Source organism: Garra rufa, chromosome 1 (genome assembly GCF_049309525.1).
Source record: "Garra rufa chromosome 1, GarRuf1.0, whole genome shotgun sequence".
Lineage (NCBI taxonomy): Eukaryota > Metazoa > Chordata > Actinopteri > Cypriniformes > Cyprinidae > Garra > Garra rufa.
Genome location: NC_133361.1, coordinates 82,414,635 through 82,437,475, shown reverse-complemented (window position 1 = coordinate 82,437,475; position 22,841 = coordinate 82,414,635). Strand labels below are relative to the sequence as shown.

General features: G+C 44.1%; 1 protein-coding gene across 1 annotated transcript; it reads left to right on the top strand.

Annotated features, from left to right (window-relative positions):
* Positions 1–6,255: 6,255 nt before the first annotated feature.
* LOC141321044 (GTPase IMAP family member 7-like) lies at positions 6,256–11,315 on the top strand. Its single transcript, XM_073833349.1, has 3 exons — positions 6,256–6,271; positions 7,862–9,083; positions 11,306–11,315. The coding sequence occupies exons 1-3, from the start codon at positions 6,256–6,258 to the stop codon at positions 11,313–11,315; spliced, it is 1,248 nt and encodes a 415-aa protein (XP_073689450.1).
* The last annotated feature ends 11,526 nt before the right edge of the window (positions 11,316–22,841 follow it).

Genomic DNA, 22,841 nt, shown 5'->3' with positions numbered 1-22,841 from the left:
CAAAGAGCTGCTCGGTGCGTCTGAAGTGCCGAGTGCGGTCTACGTAGATACGCAGGGCGCGAACTGGACACAGCAGCGCAGAAGCTGGGTCTGCCTCCTCCATAGGCAGAGCTTGCAGGTTCACCACCTGATCGCGGAAAGGCGTGGTGGGAACTTTGGGCACATAACCGGGCCGGGGTCTCAGGATAACGTGAGAATCGCCGGGCCCGAACTCAAGGCACGAATCGTCGACAGAAAAGGCTTGAAGGTCTCCTACCCTCTTAATGGAAGCCAAAGCTGTCAGGAGCGCTGTCTTAAGGGACAGAAACTTAAGCTTGACTGACTCAAGGGGCTCAAAGGGAGCTCCCCGCAGGCCCTGGAGGGCGACGGAGAGGTCCCAAGAGGGTACGAGGCGCGGTCTGGGAGGGTTAAGTCTCCTAGCGCCTCTGAGGAACCTAACGACCAGCGGGTGCTTCCCTAGGGATGATCCATCCACTGCGTCATGGTGAGCGGCAATAGCGGCCACATAGACTTTGAGAGTTGAAGGGGACAGCCTGCGCTCCAACTTCTCCTGCAGGAAGGAAAGCACGGCTGCAATCGAGCATTTCTGGGGGTCCTCACCTCGGGAGGAGCACCAGTCGACGAACAGACCCCACCGCAGTGCGTACGCCTGCCTTGTAGAGGGGGCTCGGGACTGCGTGATTGTGTCTATCACGGCCTGGGGAAGGCCAGCGAGGTCTGACGCGTCCCGTCCAGGAGCCAGACATGCAGGTTCCAGAGGTCGGGACGTGGGTGCCAAATTGTGCCCATCCCCTGAGAAAGCAGGTCCTTCCTCAAGGGGATCTTCCAGGGAGGGGCTGCCGCGAGGGAAATAAGTTCTGGGAACCAGGTCCTGGCAGGCCAGTATGGGGCGACCAGGAGAACCTGCTCCTCGTCCTCCCTGATCTTGCACAGGGTCTGTGCAAGGAGGCTCACTGGGGGAAAGGCGTACTTGGGCCCCGGAGGCCAGCTGTGAGCCAGTGCATCCCTGCCGAGGGAAACCTCGCTGAGGGAGAAGAACTGCTGGCAATGGGAGGTCTCGGGGGAGGCAAACAGATCTATCTGGGCCTCCCCGAAGTGACTCCAAATCAGCTGGACTGTCTCGGGGTGGAGTCGCCATTCTCCAGGGAGGGTGGACTGCCGTGAGAGCTGATCGGCTGCACGGTTGAGTTCCCCGGGAATGTGAATGGCACGTAGCGATTTTAGCCACGTTTGACTCCAGAGGAGCAGACGGCGGGCGAGTTGTGACATGCGAGGAGAGCGGAGGCCGCCCTGCCGGTTGATATATGCAACCGTCGCAACACTGTCGGTGCGAACAAGCACGTGCTTCTGACGCAACGTCGATCGGAAGCGACGTAGGGCCAGAAGGACTGCCAACAACTCGAGGCAATTGATATGCCACTGCAGACGAGGTTCTGTCCAGGAGCCCGAAACTGCTTGCCCGTTGCATACAGCACCCCAACCCGTGGTGGAGGCATCTGTGTAAACCACAATGTGCCTGGATACCTGTCCCAGGGGCACTCCGGCCCGGAGGAAGGTCAGATCTGACCACGGGCTGAATAGGCGGCGACACTGCGGGGAAACGCCAATCCGGAGTGTGCCACGGTGCCATGCCCGTCTCGGGACTCGGTCGTGTAACCAGTGCTGAAGCGGTCTCATATGAAGCAAGCCCAGCGGTGTGACCGCGGCTGCAGCTGCCATATGCCCCAGGAGCCTCTGAAAAGTTTTGAAAGGGACCGCTGTCTTGTCTTTGAACAACCTCAGACATTTCAGCACCGACTGCGCGCGCTCGTTGGAGAGGCGGGCTGTCATAGCGACCGAATCCAGCTCCACACCGAGAAAAGAGATCCTCTGCACTGGGGAGAGTTTGCTCTTCTCTCGGTTGACCTGAAGGCCCAGACGGCTGAGGTGCCGAAGCACCAGGTCCCTCTGCTCGCACAGGAGATCTCGAGAGTGAGCTATCAAAAGCCAGTCGTCGAGGTAATTGAGAATCCGGATGCCCGTCTGCCAAAGAGGGAACAGGGCAGCCTCCGCGACCTTGGTAAAGACGCGGGGAGAGAGGGACAGGCCGAATGGGAGCACCTTGTACTGATACGCTCGACCCTCGAACGCAAACCGAAGAAAGGGCCTGTGGCGAGGTAAGATCGAGACGTGAAAGTAGGCGTCCTTCAGGTCGATGGCTGCGAACCAATCCTGGGGACGGATGCAAGTTAGCATGCGTCTCGTCATCAGCATCTTGAACGGCAGCCTGAGAAGGGACCGATTCAGGACTCTGAGATCCAGGATGGGTCTTAACCCACCACTCTTTTTGGGCACGATGAAGTAGGGACTGTAAAACCCTGACCTCATCTCGGCTGGAGGGACAGGCTCGATCGCGCCCTTCGCCAGTAGGGCTGCGACCTCCGCACGCAGGACAGCGGCATGCGTGTCCGAATGGACAGAAGTATAAAGGATGCCTCTGTACTTGGGCGGGCGCCTGGCGAACTGGATCGCATAGCCGAGACGTACCGTCCGAATCAACCACCGCGAGGGGTTGGGAAGCTGACGCCAGGTCCCCAACCGCTCTGCCAGGGGGATCAAGGGAACGTTGACCGTCGTGCCCAGGGTGGGGCAGCCTAAGGGAGGAACGGGAAGGGGACTGCGCCCAGAAGGAAGAACGTCCTGGGGGGGAGTCAGACTGCACGAGGCAGTGCTTACCTTCTTCCCTGGTTCCAGCGCTGGCGACAAACAGCTCCGGATCCGGCCTCGAGAGGGCAGACATGTGCCGCTCGAAACGGGAACGCGGGGCTGAAACCCCGGAGGTGAGAAAATTAGCTCTTTTTGTGAAAATTTGGGAGCGTCAGGGTGCACAGCAACTCCCGGCCCTCCACCGGGAGCGGCGACGTAGATGTTGTCGTCGCCTGAAGAGCCATCTTCTCCACCTCCGGGTTGCCCGCATCAGGGACGTTTCGCAGACCTCTTGCGTGTAGATGGTCCCTGAGAGGCGGGCGGCGCACCTCTCCCGCGGCCAGCTCGACGTCGCAACCTGGCCTCGTGTTGTTCGGCGGGGGACGGAGCTGGTTGGGGTTTCTCCTTCTCCTTGGAGGCCGCGGGGGGGGGGGGCGCCCTCGGCGACGAGCAGGCGGAGGTTGGGCCACCAGCGGCGGGATGGTAGGTTCGCGGCGGGGCAGGATGTGTTTGATCGCCTCCATCTGCTTCTGGACTGCCGAGAACTGCTGGGCAAAGTCCTCGACAGCGTCGCCGAAGAGGCCACTCTGGGAGATGGGAGCGTCAAGAAAGCGAGCCTTGTCGACGTCTGCCATCTGAGCCAGAGTAAGCCACAGGTGTCGCTCCTGGACCACAGCCGTGGACATCACCCGACCAAGGGAACGCGCCGTGACCTTCGTGGCCCGAAGGGCGAAGTCGGTGGCGGCGCGGAGTTCTTCCAAAACTCCCTGGTCAGGACCACCCTCGTGCAGTTGTTTTAACGCCTGGGCCTGATAGACCTGGAGAGTGGCCATGGCGTGCAAGGCGGTAGCGGCCTGCCCAGCAGCGTTGTAAACGCGGCCCGCCAGGGCGGACGTGCGCTCACAAGCTCGGGAAGGGAGGTGCGGGCGATCCCGCCAGGAGGCAGCGCCGCGTGGGCACAAGTGCACCGCCACAGCGCGCTCAACCTGGGGGATGGCCGCATACCCCCTGGCCGCTCTGCCATCGAGGGTGGCGAGGGGAGAGGAGCTGGGGCGGACCGAGATGAATAAGGGGCCCGCCACGATCTAGTCAGCTCCTCGTGCACCTCCGGGAAAAATGGAACTGGGGGGGACCGCGGCGGAGCCGCGGGAGCCCTCCCTAAAAACCAATCATCCAGCCTAGAGGAATCGGCCGGAGGCGCTGGAGGCACCTCGAGACCGATCCCCCTGGCGGCCCGGAGGAGCATAGCCGCGAGCTCGGCATCAGCGTCAGACGGAGCGACCACCTCGAGAGGGGGCCGCTCCGCCGAGGCGTCCGCCTCGCCCACCGACTCTCCCTCTGATGCTGCGATGGACATCTCATCCTCTGCAGGAGCACCGAAGGAGACGCTCAGCCCGCTGGGCGGGGAAGCATACTGCTGCGGAAGCTCGACGGGGTCACGCTGTGTGAGAGAAGACCGCAGGGCTTTCTTAGCCGGCGGTGCATTCTTCACGGTGACTTTTAGGTCCCCCCGCCCCGCGCCGCGGTGGCCGAAAAGCATTGACGGCTTAACGACAGACCGCGGGAAGAGGGCGAGGGGAGCCGGCTCGCGAACGAGCGGCGGGACCTCAGCGTGGCCATGGTCATGCACTCGCAGTGCGGGCATGAACCATCCATGATCGCCGCCTCAGCGTGCTCGGGACCCAAACACGTGAGGCAGAGATCATGTCCGTCCGCCAGAGGAGAGGAAACTACCGCACCCTGAAGCGCACGGCCGAAAAGGCATTCTGAAAAGAACGTCTGAATCGGCGTGAGAAATTGACTCTTTTAGCTCCCGGTCTGCCCAGGGAGAAGCCGCGGGGCGGCTGTGCACTCGACGGGGCTTGCTCGCTGGAATGCAGGCGGCTTGTTGCCGTGAAAACGACAGCCCGCGGGAGGATCGCTGGTGCAGAATGAAATTGCTCTTTTAGGCACCAGCAGGGAAGAACTCTGATGATTGAAGGCTTCTGAGAAGTTTTCTTGAAGAAAAGCAAACAGCGGCTCATGCGAGAGGCTCTGAAAGCAAAGATCTGATGAGTGATGCGCGCGGCCATCTTATATACCCGTATGTACGGGGGCGTGGCCGGCGCGCACGTCCACTCGCCAATTTGTAATTGGCCTTTTTTATATAAGGCTCAGAGATGATCGGTCTCTCAAAGCGAGTTCCCATGTAACGTCGGAGTGACTCGACTGAGGGGGAACACATTTTTAACCATATATTTAATGTAATGTCATGTTGCGGAAAATGTAAAATTTAAAAATGTAAATAAATATATAGGAAATGTTGCTTAAAATCTTCTGAAAATAATGGTTATAGGAAGTTCATACCTTAATCTTATATGTGCAAAAAGAAAATTGGCTTCAAGGATATTTAAAAAATTGTGATGCTGGACACGTTCTAAATCTGGATTTTGTGAGAATCACCCAGTTACGTTTTCTCGTCCTTCCCTGTTTGAGACCGGTAACACAAATGTCAAAGTTTATCTGAATGTAAAGTGAACATGTGGTCCATTTATTAAAGGTGCCATAGAATGCATTGATACACTATTTTAAATTGTTCTCTGATATCTACATAGAAGATATATGGCATAGGAAAGGGCAAAAATTCTCCAGAAACGGTTTTACAGGTCCATTTACAACCCTAGGATTTGCCCCTAGAATGAAATGGTCTATTATTACCTTAATGATGAGTAATGTTTCACAGAGGGGCTCATTCAGTAGCTGGTATATGGAGGAAAATATATATTTAATCACGGAGCTCGAGCCGCTATTAATATGCGGTTTGTTGAAACTGCTGTTTTGAATGCACGATCATTTTACTTTCACTTTTCTGATTGCACATGCTCTGTGTAACATAATACTGCAGCGGCAGTACTCACCACATAACTTTAGAAGTCTTATGTACTGCAATGTAACAGGCTACCGCAGGCAGTAAGCTAACCGTGTCCCTTCAGTGACTTGCCTTATTTTATTAGATCACCTTATTTGTTTTCCTTGCCTTTCTGATTAAGTTACAGACACCAACCATCCCTGCACTTAACATCTCTTGCACAACCTGGAACATAACATTTATTCCATGATCTGCCATGATCTGCCGAGACGATTACGTAATAGTCGCTGTTATGTTAGGATTAGCCTATTTTTCAGTGGTCTTTTGCAAAAACACCAGATTCATATAAGAAGGAGGAAATGATGGTGTTTGAGACTCATGGTATGTCATGTCCATGTACCCAATTGTTATTATTCAAATATGCCAAGTTAAATACAGTTTTCCATTCTATGGCACCTTTAATGATTTTAAATGTAGTTTGGTTCAAAGAAGCAAAAAATATATATATACAAATCAGATGTCTTTTAATCATTGCTGGTAAATAGAGTCTTCAAGTGGGAGTTGGGAGTTCACAAAGACCTGAGAGAAGGAGTCACATGATCATAGTGCCTAAAGGACTTTCACTATCACAACAAGAATCTCTGGTAGTTTCATTCTATCTGAAAGACATTCAGAGAGAGAACACCGGAGTGAAACAACACAGGATTTTTCACACAATAATAATGACTTCAGAAAAAGGTCAGTTTATTTAACCCTCTGGGCCTCCTCATTAAGGGGTCACACTTGGCTCCCTCGCGGTCAAAAGTGACCGAAGCCTTAAAAATTAACTTTTTTTTTTCTTCAGGAAAATCAATTAAATATATTTTTGTTCAATAATATTTTGTAATTATTATTTAGAATTTTGAGCATTTTTTATGAATCTATGCAATTTATATACAGTTTTAATGAGCAATTTTTTCCCAGTAGATTTATATTTTATATTATATTTTTTAATTAATTATGTATTTATTATTTTTCAATAAATACAACATTTCACATTAAAATAGAGTAAAAGCATTTAAAATCCATTTTTTTAAAGTGAAAATTGCACCATCTAGTGGCATAAAAAATAAAAACTTGTATAATGCCATGTAAACTCCTGTATCTCCCTATATACATATATACAGGGGCTTTGGGATTCCTATTGTTTTTTTTCTTTTTATTGTTTCTTCATTTTATTAGGCTTTGCATTTAGAAATATATTCAGACATTCTAAAAGATAAATTTTGGCAAGGTTTAGATATTTTTTTGATTGGATAAATATCAGGTTTTGCATTTTTCTGCTTTTTTCTGTGTGTCTCTGTGTGTGTCTGTGTGTGTGTGTGTGCGCGCGTGTGTGTGCATGTGTGTGTCAGTTCTGTACTTTTGTTATTTTAGAGTGTCAGTCCTTGCTTGCTGAACACTTCTTTTCAGCACAGTTGCTCATTTGTAGCTTGTATTACCAAAAGATTATCTAAATTATCACATTTTTTCGTATTTCCCATTCATTTCCTATGTCGGTCATTTTTGACCGCGAAGGAGCCAAGTGTGACTATTTTTTTTTTGACCCTTTAACATATCCGAATCATGTCACTGATTTTTTTTTGTACTCACGTAGCTAATGCAACAAAAGTCACCAAGTGTCATCTCATTCTGATGAAGCTACGATTTTTAAAAATTCAAAACATAAAATTTTTCGGTCAAAAATGACCGAAGAGGCCCAGAGGGTTAAGATTTTAAACAGATAAAAGGCATTTTATTCTAAAAAGATATACTTGTCTAACAATGATAGGAAACATTCTTCTTGATTAACTCTCAATTTAATGTTGACAACATTTCAAAAGCTTTATTTAAAAGCTTTATTAAGATTAATAATTTCAGATTAAAAATAATGTCTTGAGCAGTAATATTTTAGCAAGCAAGAACAGGAAATAATTTATAATTTAAAACATAATAAATTAACACAATTCATATACATGTACAGCATATTGAAATAACTGCATGTATCTTTTCTACAAACCAAATTTGTAAGATGATTTTTTTCCCTGTCTGGGAGTCCTATGTAAAGAAACTAATTTTTAATAAAATGATGAGAGCAAAATGAATTAGAAAAATATTTTTTGTTTTGAACATTCTGGTTAACCTTTATAATTGATTACAAACTGTATCATGTAGTAAGACGTGACTTTTCTACTAATGACGTGTTAATACATGATAACATGATAATTACATGTAATCTTGTAAATCATGTAATTCAATTACTTAAGATTTGTTTGTGTGTTTGTGTCTGATTTTAATGGTGTTTTTTAGAAGGTGATCTAAGGATTATTCTCCTGGGTAAAACTGGAGCAGGAAAAAGTGCAACAGGGAACTCCATCCTGGGCAGAAATGCATTTAAAGAGACCAGTGAAACATGTGAGAAACAGGAAGGAGATGTGGATGGAAAGAACATTGTTGTATTTGATACTCCAGGACTATTCAATACATCAATCACAAAAGAGCAATTCAAAGCTGAAATGGAGAGGTGTGTAGAGATGTCTGCTCCTGGTCCTCATGTGTTCCTGCTGGTGATCAAACTGGGAGTGAAATTCACAGAAGAGGAGAGGAACTCAGTCCAATGGATTCAGGAGAACTTTGGAAAAGAGGCTTTGCTGCGTACCATCATTCTGTTTACTCACACTGATCTACTTAGGGGTAAATCTTTGGAGGCATACATCAGGGAAAGCCACTTTTTATCAAAAATAGTTGATAGTTGTGGTGGCAGATATCACTCAATCAACAATGAAGATAGAAACAATCAAGATCAAGTTACAAAACTGCTTCAAAAGATCAATGGAATAATGAGAGAACATGGAATGAGGTATTACACACTAGATATGTTTAAAACAACTAAAACAGAAATAACAGGGAAGAACAAAATGAACCTGACAAAGTTTTCATTTATTCTGTGTGCTATTGTATTGATTGGAGGTATATTACTAGCAACATGGCAAGTGAAACAGCATAATGAGCAACTGACAAATGAGCTCAAACTGAAGGAAGAGCAGCTGAAAAAGCAAAAGAAGGAAAAACAGCAGCTGACAGCTGAGTTTAAACAGAAGGAGGAGCCGCTGAAACAAGAACTCAAACTTAAGGAGGAGCAGCTTAAAAACCAAATGCAGGAGAAACAGCAACTGACAAATGAGCTCAAACTGAAGGAGAAGCAGCTAAGAAAGCAAAAGCAAGACACACAGCAACTGATAAATAAGTTTAAACTGATGGAGGAGCAGCTGAAAAATCTAAAGCAAGAGACACAGCAACTGATAAATGAGTTTAAACAGAAGGAGGAGGAGCAGCTGAAAAATCTAAAGCAAGAGACACAGCAAATGATAAATGAGTTTAAACAGAAGGAGGAGGAGCAGCTGAAAAATCTGAAGCAAGAGACACAGCAAATGATAAATGAGTTTAAACAGAAGGAGGAGCAGCTCAAAAAGCAAATGCAGGAGTTTAAACAGAAGGAGGAGCAGCTGAAAAAGCAAATGCAGGAGACACAGCAACTGACAAATGAGCTCAAACAAAAGGAGGAGCAGCTGAAACTGTGGCTGTGTTCGAAACCGCATACTCAATGAGTAGGTACTTAATTTCAATAAGTACTTACTTAACGAGCGCTAAAAGAGTACGTACTCTCCAGCCAAATCTCGTTGAGTATGGATGTGATCTGCACGTCTTCCGCCATGTTGACGTTATCATGTGACCAACGACGTTATAACAAGTGCAACAACTTAACATAAAGCGACAGGTTTAATTCATCTTTCTATATATATTTTGATATTGATGAAATTTGTTCATTTTGTGGTCATGTTGAAGAAACAGCTGTTCTTTTATTGTGATTGTAGTATAACAGATACGTTTTGGGTTCATTTAGGTTTTTGTATTTTTTAATTCTTAAAGAAATAATTTTTGTCAGGAAAACCCAAATTCTTTATTTTTTGAAAAAGTTATTTCTTTTGATTTGTATTCAAAATAGTTTATCCACACGCAAAGCTAGCTTAAATTCATGTTGAATTTCTCTTTTCATCCCTAAGGCTTATCAATAACAAAAACAAATCCAATTTTTGATAAACGATGATGTGAATATTTTGATTATTCAGAGATATTTAATCATATTTCCCCGTGTATATAATTGCATACTATGATGTAAGCAAGCCTAATAGTTATGTTTTTAGTTTTTCTCATTATGATTGTTCATTGTTAAAGATAAATACCATCTTTCCCTGAGCCTGTAATTGTAAGTTAGGTAGTATTAGTAATAAAATGAAAATAAGCACAACAGGTGCTCAAACACCTCATAGCATCAGTAACACAACAACCCTACCTAGTACATCTTCCTCCATGTTTGCAATATCTGCACAAAGGAGACGTGGATCCGCTGCTTGAAGATCTTGTGTTTGGAGGTGTTTTTTGAGGATTTTACACTCAAAAAATGTAAACATTACTACTTAGAAATTAAGATTACCTCAGAATGCACTGATCAATAATAATGATAAATGCTGACCTATAATTAATTATATTTTTTAGTAAAACAAGCATGTTTTTTTTTCAATCAAGTAATTAATTAATGCATATGTTAATGAAACTTATATTTTATTTAGTGATAACAACATGGATATATGAGTAAAATAATAAAGTAACCATGAACATAAATAAAGACACATGGAACAAAGCTTTATTCAGACATATTGGTATTTTAGTCTTTCTCTAGATGCTCTCGCTGGCTCTTTGGTCTCTGAGGATGAAGAGACCACAGCAACATCTGGTCCAGATGAGACAAAGAGCAGGTGGAGTGATGGAGGGTCTCATCGATGGCACTTGACCATTTCCAGGATGCTGCTGTGGATTTCTCTTTTCTCGATGCACACACCAGTCTGCAGCAGACATTTCAGATCATACAAAGATGCACAAATACAATACAAAAGTTGTCATTTTAACAGCACAATTTCATTAGATCTCTGTATTAGAAGTAACAAAACTAGCTAACTTTATATTAAGTTACAGATTTAACTTTTTTCCCCACAAATGCTGCTGTCACCTTTCCTTTCAGGTCCTGCTCCACCGCAAAATACCTGCAACAAAGGCACAGAAATCTAGAATCAGAAAAGTGCTTAAAAATTTTTTTTTATTATTAATAAACTGCACTTAAGGTTTAAATAGATGTCTGTAGTGTACTCACTCAAAGCCTTTGATGGCAGCACTGCTTCATCAGTCACTCTTCACCAGACAAGCATACTTGTCTCATCTGTCCCTGTAACATCCACACAAGATTCAGTTCCCTCTGATTTATGTGCTCAATACTACATTTATGAGGTCGCTGTTGTGTTCATTGGCTTTTTATCCAATACAAATGCTCCTGAATTTATCAACAGTACTATTAGACAAATGAAATAAGTGTGGTAAAGTTGGTTTTATGTTGGACATTCGTTAGACATTCGATCTTTACATCAGCATTAATTTATATGTAACCGCATAATATTCATGGATCATGCTGTATCTCGTTCAGATCACATTTAAAAGCATAATATAACAAATATTCATAATATTATTCGATGATGTAATTCTTTTAAGCGTCTGAAGTGGAAAAAGTCCTCAGAACGATCCCCACTTGCGCATGTCAAGTTAGGGAGTGTCTCAAAAGTACAAAATCCACAATAATCTTGGTTAATAATATGTGCGTTATTCCATAAAAATACTTAAACTGTGATCCTTTTATGTATGTAGTTTCTGTTAACAAATAGACTAATTATAGATTAAGATTATTTAAACTCTTAAATGGTTAATATATCTGTTTTAAATAAGTAACCTGAATGTCAGAAAGAAAATACATTTATTTAACTTTCTGGTTGTTTTATAGAAAGAGCTCAAAACACCTGCAGTGTATTTATATATACATGAAAATACAAAATTACTGTAGTATATACCATTTTCTGTAGTCTGGTGTCTTTTAGTTAATGTGTTTTTTTTCTTTTTTTACACAGTGCAAATAAGCCATCTTTACAAATACTACAAAAGACAACTGTTAATTAACATTTTCAGTGGCGTAAGTGATAACACGAGTAACTTTTTAACGCGAGAGACCCGAGTTCGCGTCCGCCTTTTTGATGAAATTGTTTTCGAAATCGTCTCCTTTTTTCTTTTCATATCACATCGGAAAGTCATATGTTTTCAATAAAAATTATTGAGTTGAAATAAAGTATTGGGTAGGGTTAGGTGTATCTGAGCTGAAGGTATGCTGAAGATGTGTGTGTGTGTGTGTGTGTGTGTGTGTGTGTGTGTGTGTGTGTGTGTGTGTGTGTGTGTGTGTGTGTGTGTGTGTGTGTGTGTGTGTGTGTGTACCTGGTATTCATCACGTTGTGGGGACCAAATGTCCCCACAAGGATAGGAATACCAGTAGATTTTGACCTTGTGGGGACATTTCTCAGGTCCCCATGAGGAAACAGGCTTATAAATCATGCACAATGAGTTTTTTTGAGGAAGTAAAAGTGTGCACAATCTCCTGTGAGGGCTAGGTTTAGGTGTAGGGTAGGTGTAGGGCGATAGAAAGTACGGTTTGTACAGTATAAAAACCATTACGCCTATGGAATGTCCCCATAAAACATGTAAACCCAACATGTGTGTGTGTGTGTGTGTGTGTGTGTGTGTGTGTGTGTGTGCAAAACAATTAAATAACACATATATAACAAAATGGAACTGCAAACAATAACAGAATAAAAAAAATCTATTTCACACACCTGGGAATTTACAGTTCATCAACATAATTTATTTTTTTGAATTTTCCTGTGGTTGTGAAAAACTTCCAGATGAAGTGGAAGCTGGCCAAGGAGCTCTTCTGGACTTCCTTCAAGGAGCTCGGGGCATGCGATGTAAGGACACCTCACCATTGGCTTCAGACAAGACGATGACTACGATGTCCTCCACCACTGGTCCTTGCTTCAAAACCTTGAAAATTGCAATAAATTAATAAATAAAAACAAATTTAGTGATAATGAATCTGTAATGATTTTGCTTTTTGTTGTTATAATAGTTATGTTTACACATTAATCTATGAAGGGCTGTGCTATATTGTGAATATTGTCATGGCTGATGGTTGGTGCTAGGCACAATGCAGCCTTGGGCGTGTTATTGATTTAATGAAATAGTAACCACATGATAATTTAGGAGAAACAATTTTTATATGCAGCAAAAATGACAATCAAACACAACGGAACAATCTTGCCAAAGTCTTTAGGATTTCTTGAAACTCTCCTGGAGGTTTCTAGTGTGCTTTGTAAGACCTTGATTAGCGGGTTCAGCTGTTTAATTCGGGTTGGAGCTAAACTGTGCATGAGTTTGGACAACCCCTGGTATCAGTAACCTGATTTAAAAAACAATGGATGTCTACGTAATACATAGTGAAACAACATTGTATTGGTATTTTGAGTACGAAACAGACAAAGTTAGTAGAAAAAATAATCATGCATCATACTGTTAACTGTTCATTTTTTCAAAGTGAATTCCATGTATTTATTTAAATTGTTTTAAAATTAATTAATTTAGTGAATTATATATACTGAACTTGTTTTTAATAAAATGTATTTATTATAATGTTTTATAAACTTATTTTTAATGAATTTACATATTACGTATTACGTATGAACTTGTTCATTATATATCTTTAAATTAATTGAAAATGTACTTTTTTTTAATTAATTCTATTTGTTTTTAAATGAACTTAATTTTCATTCATTCTGTATGTAATTAACTTGTTTTTAATTAATTGTTTTATTATGTAGCATACCTCCACAGTTGTGTAGATGGTTGAATTAAACTTTGAGGCCTTGGCTTTTTGCTCGGAGGTGACAGATGTTGACTTTTTCATTTATTTGGAGCTTGCTCAGGGCCTGGTCCCGCCACATGGACACCTCAAGGATTCTGGAGCCCCTTTTTATCCCCAGATCCAAGATGGGGATTTCTGTGTCCCTCACAGTCGTCATCCTTGCAACCTGCATCGATAAAGGTATTTTAAATTAAAATATCAATTGTTAAATATTAATTAATAATGTTTTGGGCAGTGTTTGATAATTGAGTTTAAACCACTCACATGTTCCACTGTTCCTTCCAGAGTCAAGTAGCCCCCTCTTGAAAAGAGGTCCTGCTCATCCCCAGTCACCAAGACAGATGGTGGAATCAGGGCCTCTTTGGCCATCTTCTCGGCATCAAAGGTCAGTGTGAGGGGAGCGGTTTTGTAGGTCGTCGTGTTTTGGCTTATGAACAGACGTTCCTGCTCATACCGTGAGGACACGTGTAGTTTTTTATGTAGTATGTCACACCCTCTTCGAAGAGGACTGTGTGATGTACACCTGACCACCAGTGGACAGCGCACTAAGGTATGTGATCTCTTGATAGCCAGGCCTAATTGCACCATTTTCAAGCTTAAAGTTTATGGTTTTTGCACTTCTACGGTTCTGTACACACTTGACCCTGATGGGACTGGGGTGGCTATATGGAGATGCCATTCTGATGAGGAAAAACATGAATGAAGTTTTTATTTTATTTTTTCTGAAAATAGCAAATGAAGCAAACATAAAACAGATTAAGATCATAGTGATTAAGAGAAATAAATATATATATACGATTAAAGGGATTGTTTACAAAATTTTAATTCTTTAATTATATTGTCATTTTTTAAATATATTGACATTGTTTGTGCTAATATACTAATTATTATTTGTCCCTCTCTGTCATTTAGGAGTTGTGCAATGATAAATTAGGCCGGCAGTAAGGTGTGCAGACACCTTAAGGGTAAGCAAAAATACAGAGAAAAGACTCATGGTAACGTTTACTTAACGCAACGGTAAATTAATGCACTGTTTTCTTATACACAGCAAAGTTCCTTTCAGAAACACTCCTCTCAAATCAAATCCTGTCAGAATAGACTTCATTATACTGTAACTTTTGTTATTACACCAAGTATATTCTGACAGGATTTTCTTTGAGAGGATGTTTCTATCCTATTCTAACGTGTTTTTTCCCTTTAATTCAAGTTAAATTCATTCATGAAGGTCATGAACAAATGAAAGTACATTAAGATTCATTAATTTGAGAAAAAAAAAAGCATTTTCTTGTCAGAATCCCTCCTCTCACACCAGATCCTTTCAGAATGTTTTATTGTACTGTATTTCTTCCTAACATTGTAAAAAGCATGTGTTTTCTGGCAGTTTCCCAAAATGAATTTCTGATCGTACAGATAAAAGCAGTACATAAATCGAATCTGTAAAGGGTCTACTTTGTATGTACTCACAAAAAAAAAAATAGCGATTTTGCAAAAAGAAAACTAACAGGGTGTGCTGTCTGCCACGTTGGTCTCGGTGATCTTCATTTAGAAACACGTCATTAAAATAGACTGTAACTCAGCCAATACACAACACAGAGACGTGAGCAATGTCTATAGAAAGCTTGATATGTTTACTTTTAAACAAAGTAAGTTTTATTGAAACAAATATTCTGTGATAAAGTAATCCATTTGAAACCAACGCAATGTCCAGTCTATTCGAACGGAGCTAATTTAATTATTTAATTCGATCTCGCCAATCAGCTTCGTTTACGTTCATATTTTAATTAGCCACGTAAGCAAAGCGCGGGAGATAAACGGCCACCTCAGCGTAATGCCCGGCTCACACTACAGGTGTCAGGCATTCACCTCAGCACACGTCCCAGAACACACCCCCTGAAGCTCCACCCATCCGCTCCAACTCACCTGATTTCTAATTACTCACCTGATCCTCGTTAGCACGCCCTATATATACCTGGACTGGTTCATTCTCACGTTGTCTGGTCTACGGTTCACATGCCTCCCGTTACTCCAGACCCATCTGCTGTTTCTCTCTGCAAACCTGTTTGCTCTCCGGATTCCGTCACCTGTTCAAGAGGACTATTCAGTTAAGACTTTAATCCTGCCTGATGCTTCTTTGCATACATTTGATATTGTTCAATAAACCCACCTTTTACTATTACATCTGTTTCTGTCTCTGCCAATATCTGAGTGTGACAGAAGACCAGACCAACACCGAAATGAGCACCGAAGAGGCCGCCGCACCCAACCAATTCGCTGAGTTCGTGAATGCCATCAGAGCGGTAATCACACCACCTCCCGCGCCGCCATCTGCCTCAGGAAGTCCCATGGCCATACCATCACAATATGCTGGAGAAGCGGCTGAGTGTAGCGGTTTTCTGCTTCAAGTTGAACTCTACATCCAGATGCAACCACAACAGTTCACGTCGGAGAACGCCAAGGTAGCATTTATCATCTCCTTACTAACTGGTAAAGCTCTTCAATGGGCCAAAGCTATCTGGAATGCTAATAATCCCATCATCAACTCATTTGAACAATTCACAAGTCATTTCAGGGATGTTTTCAGCACAACCACCAGCGAACTCACCGTCTCAGATCAGCTGTTCCGGCTTCAACAAGGTTCTTCTTCGGTCAATGATTACACGCTTCACTTCCGTACGCTGGCGGCGGCTAGTGGATGGAATGAGATCGCTCTGCTGGGTGCCTATCGCCAAGGTCTCCAACCAGACATTCGTGCAGCTATGGCGCTGTACGATGATTCCATCGGGTTGGAGACCTTTCTACAACGTGCCACCCGGGTGTCCCAGCGACTAGCCGCCTGCCAGCCCCCTCTAACCGCTCCTCAGTCCGCTATGGTGGCAGCTTCAGCTCCAGTACCAGAACCAATGGAAATCGACTCATCTCGTCTATCACGCACGGAACGTCATCGCAGAATAACCTCAGGTCTCTGCTTGTATTGTGGTAACGCCGGACATCTCCTACGAAACTGCCCAGTTCGACCCCCACGCCCAGTGGTGAGTACTTTTCATGCTGAAATAAATACAGCCCAACTGACATTAATTCCGGTAACCGTCCATACTGCTGAACGTACTCTCTCTCTTTCTGCTTTAATTGACTCAGGTGCCTCAGGCAACTTCATCGCGAAAGAATGTCTAGATCTCCTTCATCTCCAGCCACAACGTCATCCGGAATTTTCAGTAAAGACTATTCAGGGAAAACCACTCGGGCGTGGGCGGATTCGTCATGCATCACCCACCATCACCCTACAGATCGGATTGTTTCATCAGGAAAGGATAAAATTTCTGGTACTGGAGCATTCCACCGTGGACATCATCCTGGGCCGTCCCTGGCTACATCTCCATCATCCTAAACTCCGCTGGGATCCTTGTGACATCATTGGATGGAGTAAGCACTGTATGGAGAACTGTATTTCTGACTTACCACAATCTGCCACTTCCCCTGTTACTATCGCTTCCACGAAGATCGAAAGTCCCGATGTTCCAGACACCACTGAGGTCCCAGCGGAGTATTTGGACTACCAGGATGTATTCAACAAGCAAGCTGCCACCCATCTTCCTCCACACCGGCCATGGGACTGCGCCATCGATCTGCTACCTGGAGCCCAACTCCCCAAGGGCCGAATCTATCCCCTGTCCAACCCGGAGCGCCAGGCGATGGAGGAGTACATCAGGGAAGCACTTGATCAAGGATTCATCCGACCATCTACATCTCCGGCTGCTTCCAGCTTCTTCTTCGTGGGTAAGAAGGATGGAGGTCTCCGCCCATGTATCGATTACCGACAACTCAACTCACAACTCATCCAACAGCCATATCCTCTTCCACTTGTCCCTGCCACCCTCGAGGAGCTCCGTGGTGCTCACATTTTTACCAAGCTGGACCTGCGGAGTGCATACAACCTCGTTCATATTCGTGAGGGAGACGAGTGGAAGACAGCCTTTATAACACCTACTGGCCATTATGAATACCTCGTTATGCCGTATGGTTTATCCATCAGTCCCTCGGTCTTCCAAACGTTTATGAACGAGGTGTTCCGGGAGTTCCTCCACCGGTTCGTCGTGGTCTACATTGACGACATCCTGATTTACTCCCGGAACGAGGCAGAACATCGCCAGCACGTCCGTCAGGTCCTTCAAGTCTTGCGTCAGCACCATCTCTATCTAAAGCTGGAGAAATGTGAGTTCCACCAAACCTCAGTGCAGTTCCTGGGCTACAACATCAGCCCCGAGGGTGTGCAGATGGATCAAGGGAAGATTCTTGCTATCCAGAACTGGCCTCAACCCACTACCGTGAAGGAACTGCAAAGGTTTTTAGGATTCACCAACTTCTACCGAAGGTTCATTCAAGATTACAGTTCCATTACAGCACCCATGACCTCCCTCCTACGTGGCCAACCCAAACATCTCTGTTGGAACGTCTCTGCCCACGAAGCCTTTCAGAAGCTCAAGAACATCTTCAGCACCGCTCCCTTGTTACGCCATCCCAATCCGGAACTCCCCTTCGTGGTAGAAGTCGATGCGTCCACTGTGGGCGTTGGAGCGGTGTTGTCTCAAGCAGCCGAAGATTCCACTCTCCTCCATCCCTGTGCATATTTCTCCAAGAAGCTGTCTCCGGCGGAGCAGAACTACGACATCGGTAACCGAGAGTTGCTCGCCATCAAATTGGCCCTGGAGGAGTGGCGACACTGGCTGGAAGGGGCTAAACATCCATTTCTGATCATCACTGACCACAAGAATCTTCAGTATCTCCGTGAGGCCAAACGTTTAAACCCCCGACAAGCTCGATGGGCATTATTCTTCACCAGATTCCAATATAAAATTACCTACCGTCCCGGTTCCAAGAACATACCTGCTGATGCGCTGTCTAGACAATTCTCCATGGAATCCTCCACAGATCCGGAACCCATCATTCCCTCTCACCTGTTCCTTAGCCCTATCCAGTGGGATATTGACACCTGGATCCAACAAGCCACTCTCCAGGAGCCAGCTCCGCCGGAGTGTCCAGAAGGTAAAACCTACGTACCCAGCTCCCAACGTCAACACCTTCTGGACACAGTTCATCAGTCTCCGGGCTCTGGACATCCAGGTAGCAGAAGGACCCTCTCACTCCTTCAATCTCGTTACTGGTGGTCCAGTATGACCCAAGATGTCATCAGGTACGTCCAAAGCTGCTCAGTCTGTGCCACATCTAATACTCCTCGTAATTTACCCACAGGAAAGCTCGTACCACTTCCCATCCCGCAAAGACCCTGGTCCCACCTCGGGGTGGACTTCGTGACCGATCTCCCCAACTCGGAGGGGTACACCTGCGTGCTGGTGATTGTGGATAGGTTCTCCAAGTCCTGCAAGCTAATACCTCTGCGGGGACTACCTACGGCGATGGACACCGCTGAGCTCCTATTCCAACACGTCTTCCGCCACTTCGGACTCCCCGAGGAGATCGTTTCGGACCGGGGTCCACAGTTTGTATCTCATGTTTGGAAAGCTTTCTTTAAGTCACTGGGAATATCTGTCAATCTCTCTTCAGGATACCACCCGCAGACCAACGGCCAGACTGAGAGGAAGATCCAGGAGCTTGGACGTTACCTACGGTCATACTGTTCCGGGGACCAACACAGCTGGAGCAGGTTCCTCCCGTGGGCCGAGTACGCACAGAATTCTCTCCGCCAGGATACTACAGGACTAACACCATTTCAGTGCGTACTCGGTTTTCAGCCTCCGCTGTTTCCCTGGACGGAGGAACCCACCAACGTTCCAGCTGTTGACTACTGGTTTCGAGAGAGTGAGAGAGTGTGGGACTCAGCCCATCGTCACCTTCAAAGAGCCATCCGAAGGCATAAGGACTTTGCCGATGCCCGTAGGAGAGCCGCTCCACAGTACCAACCTGGAGACAAGGTATGGCTCTCCACCAAGGACATCCGGCTGAGGCTGCCTTGTCGGAAGCTGAGTCCCCGCTACATCGGTCCGTTCACGATCCTGAGGCAGATCAACGATGTGACATACCAGCTTCAGCTCCCACCCAGGTACAGAATTCACCCCACTTTCCACGTTTCACTCCTTAAACCACATTTTCCCTCTGCCACAGACACCGATAGAGCTGAAGCTGGACCTCCTCCTCCTGAAATCCTGGATCAACCATCTGTGTACTCCGTCCATGAGATCCTGGATTCCCGACGTCGAGGAGGCCGTCTGGAATATCTTATCGACTGGGAGGGGTACGGCCCGGAGGAGAGATCTTGGGTGGCCAGAGATGACGTACTTGATCCCCAACTTCTCACCGACTTCCATCAACGCCACCCAGATCGTCCTGCCCCTCGTGGTCGTGGTCGTCCTCGGCGTCGTAGAGGGGCGTCGGGAGCCGCCCCTGGAGGAGGGGGTAATGTCAGGCATTCACCTCAGCACACGTCCCAGAACACACCCCCTGAAGCTCCACCCATCCGCTCCAACTCACCTGATTTCTAATTACTCACCTGATCCTCGTTAGCACGCCCTATATATACCTGGACTGGTTCATTCTCACGTTGTCTGGTCTACGGTTCACATGCCTCCCGTTACTCCAGACCCATCTGCTGTTTCTCTCTGCAAACCTGTTTGCTCTCCGGATTCCGTCACCTGTTCAAGAGGACTATTCAGTTAAGACTTTAATCCTGCCTGATGCTTCTTTGCATACATTTGATATTGTTCAATAAACCCACCTTTTACTATTACATCTGTTTCTGTCTCTGCCAATATCTGAGTGTGACAACAGGAGATTTAGCCCGATTTTGCCCCGATTTTCTCCTCCCGAGAACGGAGCAAAAATTTTGTCATCGATCGTCCCGATGTTCGGCGCAGATTATCTTGTAATGTGAGGCGTTCAAAGATCGAATCTTGCACATCCCGATCTGCTAGCACACAGATCGGGGCTGCCCCGATCAGATCAAACATGTTTGATATTCAGGATTTTAAATCTGGATGATCATGGCTGTGATTACGTCAGTACTTTCAGAATAGCCAATAAGAAACAAGTCATTCTGAGCGTCAGGTGGAGAACCTGGCTTCAAAAAACATGTACATGAGTGCTGCCAGCATTGCTTTAAAGGTTGCAGAAGTAGAAGGTCAGCTTGATAGTGCTCAGACCATATGGCACAAACTGCAACAAGTCTGTTTGCATCGTCTCAGAAAGAAGTCTCATCAAGTCTCATCTCAGCTGGCTCACAAAAAAGCCTGCAAACAGTTTGCTGAAAAGTTTTCCAACATGATAACGACCCAAATACACCACCAAGATGACAACTGACTTGCTGAGGAAGGTGAAGGTGATGGGGTGGCCAAGTATGCCTCCAGACCTGAATCCTATTAAGCATATGTGGGGCATCCTCAAGCGTAAGGTGGAGAAGCACCATGTGTCTAACGCCCAGCAGCTCTGTGATGTCATTAGAGGAGTGGAAGAGGATCCCAGCAACAACCTGTGCAGCTCTGGTCAATTCCATGCCCAGGATGATTAAAGCAGTGCCAGATAACAATGGTGCTAACATAAAATATCGTCAAGTCCCCTGTCTGCTCCACTTTTTCCATATTGCAGGTACAAATTCTGTAAAGTGTTTTTTTTTTTCCTCAAGTACATTATCAGAATTTGCAAGCAGAGGATCAGGCTGCCACTGTGTACATCTGTATGTGGCTGCTGGTCCTCTTCATTGCATTCTATCTGGTGTGTAGGCTAAAGCTGTCTAGCTGATTTTAACGAGAGGGTAATTGATCACTTTGCTTGCTTAAAAGAGAGGGGAGCACAATTTCAATACAAGTGATGTGTGTTATTAAATGGTGCATTGTTTATGTTATATGTTGTATTCTCCAAATGTTGAATTTTAAATAGTTGTATTGATTGCATATTGGCAGCCAAATTTATACTGAATATGTTCTGGAAAGATTTGATTAATTACAGTTTTAATATGAGAAATAAAAAGTCTTTAATTGTAAAGCAGTATTGCTTTTTTAGGGCAAACTAGTTGATGACAATGTGTCTCTTGATGGCCATGGTGGAAGTGTTTCAGTGTATTTGAGACCATTGCGATAAATTTAATATAGCTATTCAAAATACTGTACAGTTTGTACAATACATGCCTGATGTTGCCATCTAGGAACAGGGAAACCAAATCAAACAATATTTTATCATAATTTTACCCCCCCCCCCCAGAGATATTTGTCAGGAGCCGCCACTGACTATTAAGCCCTTCCCATGCCTTCTTAGCATTGCATGTATATAACCTTTTTTCAATCTAATGGTAATTGTGGACATTGTGTATTGGAGAAAATTATTTATTTCATAATTTCGTTATTTTTTTAAATGAAAGATCAAATAGACAAACAATGCAGATTTATTTTCACAGCCTTTTTAAATCATATTTATCAAGGGTACCAACAATTCTGACGTCAACTCTATATAACATGCCTAACATGCTAAACAATAAGCCTGATTATGGATAGAAAATATACATTTCCAAAAGTGAACATGAAAGTTGGAAAGTTAAAATTGAAAAAACGTGAAAATGTTAAATACAGTTAGAAAAATATTCAACATTTGTTAGTTTTCTCATATGTTCTTATATTTATTTATTTTTATTATCTTTAATGTGTTTTTGTAAAGCCATCATTTTGTTATGGTATTGTTATTTGCAATAGTTATTATTTTTCATAGTGAATTATTTCATTTGGCGAATTATATAAAAAACTAGAGTAAGTTTCATCGTTAAACACCACTTTAATTATTAGCTAATGTTTGGAACCCAAAAAAAAAAAAAAAAAAAAAAAAAAAAAAAAATATATATATATATATATATATATATATATATATATCATAGATAATTACAAATGAGATTTAACTGATATTTTGACCACAGAACTAGGAAATGTCCCAGGTTTTCATTTCTGAAATCTGGTCACCTTAGTTAATTAGCCTAATATTCAGTGAGAAATGGACAAACCACTATATAAAATCATAAATAAACAGATATTCAGTTATCCTGTGAGAGTTTTAGCCTCAGTTATGTTTTTATATTTCAAAATGTTTGTTTTTAATATAAAACTTATTATTAACTTATAAATTTCACTCAAAAATTAAAAATTTCTGTAAATTAGTATTTTTGTATATTAATTTTATCTGGAAATGGTGCGTTCATATGCATTTCTTTGCCATGGTTTGAGTAGGTTATCAAATCTGGGGTGTGGCCCCTTCAAGAGAGCGCTGTGTTCCGTCTTTCTTTCCTTGTGAAGCGCAGCTGAGGAGAGGCGAGCTGTGCTAACGCTCCGATTAAAAGTAATGTTCCTCTTCAAATAACGTGTTTTGTGAAAAAAATTATATATTTAAGTTAAGTTAAACATGAATGGAGGTAGCGCAAATAAGGTGTGTATGTTTTAATCGTGTGTGTGTGAG